We start from the raw sequence: 8,978 nt of genomic DNA, 5'->3' as shown, positions 1-8,978 counted from the left end.
GGGTATTTTGAGGTTCGAAGTTATTGTTTTCAGCTTAGATATCGATAAATTCAAAATTAAAAATTGAGAAAGAAAAGGAAACTTCTCCGTTCAAGCTTTTGGAGAAGTTTTCTTCCTCAAATTATCCCTTAATTGATTTTATTTATATTGTTAGGGGATAACTTTAATATTATGTAATAGATTCTTTAATCCAACTTCAAATTAAAAGGACTATTTTGAACAGTTAAAAACTTTTATTACCCAAAGAGAAATTAAAAAAAAAAAGAGAAAGGAAAATGAATTGTAGTTCTTCCATTAAACAAAGCTTAAACTCTTAAACCATCCCCATTCATATTCATGTGAAGTAAAAGCAGCGAGAAAGAGTAAACGAAAATCGGCGAAAAACAATGACAGTAGCGGCCGGTATAGGGTACGCGTTGGTGGCTTTAGGACCGTCTCTTTCCCTTTTTGTCTCCGTTATCTCCAAAAAGCCCTTCTTGATCCTCACTCTTCTCTCCAGGTTTCCCTCATTTTCCCTCCCTTTTCTCTCTTACCAAACAAACCCAACTCTGGGTTTTTCTTTTTTGCACTTCCTTTTCTTTCATACCAAACAAACTCTGGGTTTTTTCTATTTTTCAATTCTGAATTTGTTAGTCACTTCAAAATTGTAACATTTTTGTTTGTCAATAATGCAGTACATTGGTTTGGCTTATAAGTTTGATAATATTATCTGGAATATGGAGAGCTTTTCTTCCTTTGAACTCAAAAACTTGGTGGCCTTTGGCAATTCTTATATTCACATCCGTTGCCTTTCAAGAAGGCCTTCGCCTTCTTTTCTGGAAAGTTTACAAGTAAGGCAATAACTATTACTACTTGCTCTTGGTTTTTCAGAAGCAGAAAGAAAAATATAAAAACGAATACTTATGTTTTTGAAGAATTAACACTTGAAAATTGTAATTTCTTTTTTGAGGAGACAAAATGTATGATTCTACTTGTTTTGTTGGTGCTACATTTTAGTAATTTCCTTATCTTTAATCAATTATGGTTTTGTTGCTTTCAACCATTTTATTTCAATTTATAGCAATCTTGGGAAGAAGAGGGAAGAAAGTAAATAGCTAAGACAGAATGTTAAAGAACATAGAGTGGGTTATTTATTTATTTTATATTATTACTTTTATTAGGGAAGGGGGATTTGAACTTGCTCTTTGAGCAGGGGATATATGCACCTGCCATTGAGCCAAATGCTCCGATGAATAGAGGGGGTCCTTGATTAGTTGTACAGTATGCGTTCTTGACTGCTTGGATATAACTGCATGTTATGCTGTGAACACCAGTTTGATAAATGTTTGCATTTGAACTTTCTCAGGAGGTTAGAAGACATATTGGATGCTTTTGCTGATAGGGTCTCAAAGCCACGCCTATACCTGACTGATAAGATGCAAATTGCTCTTGGTATGATTGGAAGAGGATTCTATATTTGCTTTCAAATGGTTTAAATTACCATACTTGCTTTCGAATTGCTGTGCAAAGATTTTCTGTTAGAATTGATACTTGAAGTGGAAAAAGAGACTTGTATTTTTTGTGCACTGTTGTAGGACTGAATCAAGGTGATTTTTTATTGTATTTTGTAAAATGACACCCTCTTAATTATTCAGTTAGGCCTTCTGTGTGCTGATTTTGCAGTTAATTCTAATTATAGAGAAGCTTCATGTTGTACAAAAGACTTGTTCATTAGGAATATAGATCTGGAGCATAATTCTGTGCAAACTATTATCGTCCTTTTCCTTGCTCTTGTGGGTTTTTCTGGAAATAATAAATTATATTGATACCCTTCTTGTGTTCTTTCTGAATATTATTTCTTGCTAATTTAATTTATGCACTTATATTGTTCCATTAACTGATTCAGCTGGCGGGTTAGGTCATGGTGTGGCACATGCAGTATTCTTTTGTCTTAGCCTCTTAACACCAGCATTTGGTCCAGCAACTTATTTTGTTGATAGGTGTTCACAGATACCATTTTTCCTTGTTTCTGGTGAGTTATGTGTTTTCTTCTATAAATTAGTTACATGCATCCATTTATATTTTTCAATTGTGTTTATGTGTCAAGCATACCTCTGTCTGCATCTTACACACACTGTTTTTTGTTTCATACAACCTGTAGGTTGAGATTGAATTACTAGAATGGAACTCTAGGACTAGTTGGTCTTAATTTTCTATGAGAATTGACACCTCTTAAGAACTATTTAAAAATTGGATTTGAAGTTAAGTTTTTATTTCTAATAGCTTTTATCTAACATTGCAGCAATCATTGCTCTTGCATTTGTAACGGTTCATACTTTCTCTATGGTTATTGCATTTAATGGCTATTCTGAAGGGAATAAAGTGGATCAAGTTTTTGTTCCCTCAGTTCATCTTGCTGCTGGAATGATGGTAATAGCCTACTTTTATTTTACACGTTTATGCCATACTTTCATGTTTGGTTTTGACATTTTATCAAGCTGAAAAGTGACAAGTGCTAATCTTTAAACTGAGATAATTCAGCATCCACTGGTGGATATGCTATGTGGCATTATCTAATTCCTATTTGAGCCATGATCCTATTGAACTTTGAAATTGATAACTGTTAACATGTGTATTCTATTTTCTTGTGGAAATGCATGAACTTCGTTTGTTCAGACCTGTTTAAAGGACATGTTTGGAAATTTTGTAAAATATAACGTTTATGGCAATGGTCGGAATTTGGGTAAGGTTTTTGGAAACAGGTAGCTTTGAATATCAAAAGTGGGTTGAAACTAAGGGTAAAGATTGCTGGAAATTTCGGGCAGCAAGAATATTAGGATTTAGTTGGTGAATTGAAGACTACTTGCTGTTGGGGACTGATATGACATGGAAGATAAATATGGTTGGAAGTCACAAGAAAGGGAGTTTGATCTAGGTTGCAAAGAAGAGAAGAAACTTGTTTAAAGGAAAAGGTTTCTGTGCTGTGAACAGTTAACCAAGCACTCTAGCTAGAAAGGTTGAAAACTAATTAGACTGTGAATGGTAGCTCAAAAGTGTTAACCATGTAACTGTCATGTCCACAGATTATGAAATGTGGTTTTCCTTGTTTGATATAGGAAATAAGAATAACTTTTGTAAGTTTGAAACTTTGGATAATGGATACATCTCCCCTTCTCATTCCCTCCTAAGTTAAGAAAGGGGAAGAAACGCAAAACCTCATCCTTGGTTTGGTCCATTTGTACATAACTGGCCATTGTTTTTTAGAAAAGTGAAACTATGCTATGTTGATCTTAGATTTTTAGGAGACATTGGTAAGGGGAATAGTGAGAAGTTCTAAACAATGCTCTTTTGGCATCCTTAGCCAGGAAAATGTTATCCTTTTGATCTGAACAGTAAGGAGAAATCTTAGTGTTTAGTTCAAAACAATGTTGTTTTGACATTTAGCATTTCTCATACAAATACCAAAAGTATGACTAAACAAGGAACAAGTCTTACAATCAAAATCACATGTTACTTGTTTACAAGAAGGTTATTTGTAATTTACCATTTTGCTTATTAAAGGAATCTATAGAATAAAACTATTTTACTCTTCTATATTTTTCTTATTACAATGCTAGATTTGCATGAAAATATATAGGCTAAAGACTGAATATTCTCAACCTTAAAACCCAAGATTTGCATGCATTAAAATAGCAAATCAAAGGAGTAATTTACTCTCTACATATAATAGGAAAATATCTAATGGATTTGGTGTAATTGCCCAAATCACTTTTTATTCTAAAAATAAGAGACTTAACTAAAATAAATAAAGTCGACTAATCAAGTAATAATGAAGATTACATTTCCACACTCCCCCTCAAGCTGGGTGGTAGATGTCAATCATGCCCAGCTTAGACTTTGTATTCTCGAAATTGTTTCGAGAGAGAGCCATAGTAAGTATGTCTGCAGTTTGGAGGCATGGGGGAGTATAAACTAATCTAACAATTCCTTCTTCTATCTTCTCTTTGATGAAGTGACGATCAATCTCCACATGTTTAGTCCTATCATGATGAACTGGATTCTTTGCTATGTTTATGGCAGCTTTGTTGTCGTAGAATATCTTCATGGATTCTTTTGCAAAGACCTTTAAGTCCCCTCACAACTTTTTTAGCCAAATTCCCTCATATATGCCATGAGACGTAGCTTTAAACTTAGCTTCTGCACTACTTCTAGCCACCACAAATTGCTTCTTCCTTTGCTAAGTAATCAAATTTCCCCACACATAGGTACAATAACCAGTAGTTGATCTTTGGTCACTAACGGATCCAGCCCAATCAGCATTAGTGTAAATTTCAACATTTCAGCATGATATCTTCTTAAAAAATAACCCATTGCCAGGACTCTTCTTTAGGTACTATAAGATTCGATACATAGCCTTCAAGTGTTCCTTGGTTGGGTTGTTCATAAATCTACTTACCATGCTAATGGAAAAACCGATATCTAGTCTTGTATGAGAAAGTAGATGAATTTCCCAACAAATCTTTGATATCTGCCCTTATCTATTGGTGGACTTCTTTCATTCCTACCTTATTCATTGTGTCCATAGGGGTGTCAGCAAGTTTGCATCCAAGCATTCCAATTTCCTTTAGTAAGACTAGGACAGACTTACACTGTGAAACAGAGATGCCATTCCTTGAGCGAGCTACCACCATGCCAAGAAAATATTTAAGGTGTCCCAAATCTTTGATTTCAAATTCTTTGGCTAGAAGGTTCTTTAGGTTGCTAATTTCTTCCACATAGTCTCTAATAAGAATAATGCCATCCACATAGACAATAAGAATGGCTATTTTTCCTTCAAGTGAATGTTTGACAAACATGGTGTGATCGGTCTAGCATTGTGAAAAACCATACTTCTTTACTACTTTTGTTAGTCTATCAAACCATGCATGTGGGGATTGTTTGAAACCATATAAAGACTTTTAAAGCTTACATGCCTTGCCAGAATTGTCCTAGTTTTTGAATCCTGGAGGGATTTTCATGTAAACTTCTTCTTTTAGGTCACCATTAAGAAATGCATTGTTGACATCTAGTTGGTGGAGTGGCCAATCTACATTTGCTACCAATGATAATAACACTTGGATTGAATTAAGTTTAGCAACCCTAGCAAATGTCTCCTCATAGTCAACACCATAAGATTGACTAAATCCTTTAGCAACAAGGCGAGCTTTGAATCTGTTAATACTTCCCTCTGCATTGTGCTTGACAATAAAAATCCATTTGCACCCAACAGATTTTTCCTTTTGGGTAGTTCTGAAATCTCCCATGTTTTGTTCTTTTCTAGGGCCTTGATCTCTTCCAAAACAGCCATCTACTATTTTGGTTACATGAGTGCTTCAAGAATATTATTTGGAATCTGCATATTGTTTAGTGTGATAACAAAAGCCCGATAACTAGGTGATAAACCTTCATAAGAAACCACATTACAGATTGGGTGTTGAGTACATAATCTCACTCCTTTCCTTAGAGCAATCGGTTGATCAAGATCATCAAAAGATTCAATTGAATCAGATTCAGTTAGAGTGTTACTTGTGTTGGTTTCAAGTATCTTTGGAATCAGTTCAGATGCTTGGTTTTGCTTTGAAGGTGTGTGTTCTCCTATATTCTTTTGAGGTTTTTGTCTTCTTGAATACACAATCAATTATTTGTTTGTTTTCCCTTGTGTGGACTTCAGGCTTGGAGGATTTGGTTGGATGTTTTGGATTTGAAAGAGAGTTGAAGGATTTGGTTTGATGTTTTGGACATGAAAGGGAGTTTGGGAAGTGTTTGGTGGTTCGGTAATAAGATCTTCCCAAAACTGATATTCCCGTGTGATTGGATTCTCCCCCTGAATGGCGGTTTTGGGAAAGTAAAGTTGATTTTCAAAAAAGATAGCATTCACCGAATGGTAGAATTTCTTTGTTACTGGTGAGTAACGCTTGTATCCTTTTTTATTTGGGGAGTATCGGAGAAATATACATTTGATGGATTTGGGATCTAATTTGCTTTGGTTTTGTTGGCTAGTAAGAACAACTGCAATGCATCCATACACTTTAATGAGAATAGACAAAATGATTCGAAGGTGAAGGTAGGAACTGAGAAGGGATTGGCAAGGGTTTTGAAATTTCAAGACTCGATAAGGCATTCTGTTTATAAGATATGTAGCAGTAAGAACAACCTCACCCAAAAAATGCTTAAGTACATGGGCAGCCATCATGAGGGATCTTGCAACTTCCACCAAATGTCAATTCTTTCTTTCAACAACACCATTATGTTGAGGAGTGTCGACACATGAGCTTTGATGAATTATACCATGCTTCATTAAATACGATCCAAGAATTGAATTGTAGTATTCTCTCCCGTTGTCGGTTCTCAACACTTGGATCTTGGTTTTGAATTGAGTTTGGATCATATTGTTAAAGTTTTGGAATAGCTGGCCCACTTTTAATTTTTCCTTCGTAAGGAATACGCTAGTAACCCTGATGTGATCATCAATAAATGTGACAAACAATCTAGAGCTAGTAATGTTATTTACATTAGAGAGATGCCAAATGTCACTGTGTATAATTGAAAAAGGATGGGATGGCTTGTAAGGCTAATTAGGATATATGGTACGAGTATGTTTGGATAGGTGGCAGACTCCACACTGAAAGTTGTTAGGATTTTGATTGAATAATGAGGGAAACAATCTTTTGAGGTACAAAAAATTTGGATAACCTAACCGATAGTACCACAACATGATAGTACTATCTTTATTATTATTGGAGGATGAAACCACATAAGAGGTCTTTTGATAATCATTAGCTCTTAGGATATAGAGTCCTACACACATCTTAGCATTGCCAATCATCTTCCTCAAATCCAAATCCTAAAATTCACACATATTTGGAAGAAATTTAGTAATACATTTGGGGTCTCTTGTAAGTTTGCTTATAAACAATAGATTGCAGTTTAGATTTGGGACAAACATAACAGAATCAAGTGTTATCTCCTTGGAAATAATAATAGAGCTTGTACCAGTTACTTTTGTAAGTGACCCATCAGCAATTCAAACTGTGAAGTTTTCATGACATGGGTTGTATTTACTAAATATAGATGCATCCCCAGTCATATGGTCTGAAACTCCTAAATCTACAATCCATGAATTTGATTTCTCTAGTTTTACACTCAAAGCACTTAGAAAATTACCTTTTGTGCTAAAAAACTTGTTCAAATAGGAGTGGCAATGTTCTACAATGATTGAGAAATGCTAGCTCCGAGGTTAGAGGTAATCTTCGACACTGAGCTCTCCTTTCCGCAGGCCATGTTGGATTCCAAGTGAAAATTTTCAAAGATTTAGATCGTGCTTGATACCATGAAGAAATCTCTAGAATAAAACTTTTTTATTCTTCTATATTTTTCTTATTATAATGCTAGAATTGCATGAAAATATATAGGCTAAAGACTGAATATTCTTAGCCTTAAAACCTAAGATTTCATGCATTAAAACAGCTAAACAAAGGAGTTATTTACTCTCTACACATAATAGGAAAATATCTAATGGATTTGGTGTAATTACCTAAATCACTTCTCATTCTAAAAATAAGAGACTTAATTAAAATAGATAAAGTCAACTAATCAAGTAATAATGAAGATTAGATTTCCACACTTATGAATGCATTTGACCGTTGCTAAGGAATGTTTATTAAATATGCCTGATGTTTCTAACATGCAAGTAACTCATTCTTTGTTGGCCTATGTTGTTTTTCTTATCATTTTACCATACTCGGTTTAAGATGGAACCATTGTACTTATTCCTTGCAGTTCAGAACTTTCCTGGCTCCTTTGGCTGGTCTATTCTCTAGTTAATTGCCGTACCTGTCCTTCAAAATTGTCTCATTTCAAAATTCTTCTTCCTCATACTCTTAAAAAACAAGTAATTAAAAAATAAAACAACTTTGTCAGCATCTTTTGGATTAGCCTTGCAAGTCCATGCTCATTTCATTTGAGGGACAAAAGGGGTTTACCATTGTTAGATCTTAATTTGAATCATACAGCTGGCAGGTGTTTTCTGTTGGTCATTGGAGGGCACCATGTTTGGTATTCTATAGATAGCTTTATCAGATTAGTAATACTGAAATGCATGAAGCTGTGGTAACAAAAGAAATTGGTGAAGTAGCCTTGAGAGTTGATGGTCGCTCTTTCATGCCTGTAGATTCAATCATTTAACACAAGACAGTTTTTGATATAGCTGATGCTTTTGAAACAACTACCTTTTCCTTTGACATGTCAATAGTTTGAAATACACCCACATATACTGGTCAAAATTGGCTCACTTCTCTCTTAAGTTTAGCTAGCTTTACTTTAAAATTTTGCAGCTTCTCTCCATCTTTTGTGAGTTTAATGTTTTTCTTACAAAGATTATGTGAATGATTCTTATCTACTTGTTTTTTTGTTTTTCTTTTCCCCCTAGACTTTGATAAATTTTGCGTCCGGTGGCTGCATTATTGGGATTCCTCTTCTCTTCTTGATGGCAATCTTGACCTTGATACACTGTGGGAGGATGGTTTGGAGAAGATTAACTGAAAACCAAAGGCAGGGTAATTCATAACAACCACGAACTTCTTCAAGTTCTCCCTTTGTTTAGTTGCACCTGCACGGTTCCTACCATGCAGGTGCTAGACATTGAAGCCAAGTAGGCACCTTTTTCAATGAAGTAAGTTTGCAACAACTAAAACTTTTCATTCAAATCCGTATACAGTGGCTCCTTGTTTATGCATTTTGTTTATGTTTGCGAGGCTTGATGAAGTTGCGTAGTTTTGGTGTCTTCTTTCATCGATGTGTTTTTCTTGTATTTTTTGTGGCAAGTTCCTTCAACATATAGGGAATGGTTCAATGGACATCTATAGCTTTGTCTATCCTACTTGACAACAGTATTGTCACTTATTTTATACTTGTAACAAGCTTTTCTTTCTATTTTCAGTTAGATCATATTGTGAAACCAT

General features: G+C 34.8%; 1 protein-coding gene across 1 annotated transcript; it reads left to right on the top strand.

The window, feature by feature from the left end:
- Positions 1 to 288: 288 nt before the first annotated feature.
- Positions 289 to 8,978, top strand: LOC111280031 (gamma-secretase subunit APH1-like). The gene is made up of 6 exons (XM_022867180.2): positions 289 to 499; positions 675 to 830; positions 1,346 to 1,431; positions 1,886 to 2,011; positions 2,282 to 2,409; positions 8,447 to 8,978. The coding sequence occupies exons 1-6, from the start codon at positions 387 to 389 to the stop codon at positions 8,582 to 8,584; spliced, it is 747 nt and encodes a 248-aa protein (XP_022722915.2). The 5' UTR covers positions 289 to 386; the 3' UTR covers positions 8,585 to 8,978.

This window comes from Durio zibethinus, chromosome 27, assembly GCF_047325235.1.
Source record: "Durio zibethinus cultivar Kanyao isolate XHJ-2024 chromosome 27, ASM4732523v1, whole genome shotgun sequence".
Lineage (NCBI taxonomy): Eukaryota > Viridiplantae > Streptophyta > Magnoliopsida > Malvales > Malvaceae > Durio > Durio zibethinus.
Note: the sequence above shows the minus strand (reverse complement) of the source record. Positions and strands in the feature narration are given on the sequence as shown.

Excerpts from the sequence above, each read along its gene's own strand:
- LOC111280031 (XM_022867180.2), top strand. The coding sequence starts at position 387 with ATGACAGTAGCGGCCGGTATAGGGTACGCGTTGGTGGCTTTAGGACCG. Across the intron at positions 500-674 it reads ATCCTCACTCTTCTCTCCAG|TACATTGGTTTGGCTTATAA; the intron begins GTTTCCCTCATT and ends TCAATAATGCAG. Across the intron at positions 831-1,345 it reads CTTTTCTGGAAAGTTTACAA|GAGGTTAGAAGACATATTGG; the intron begins GTAAGGCAATAA and ends GAACTTTCTCAG.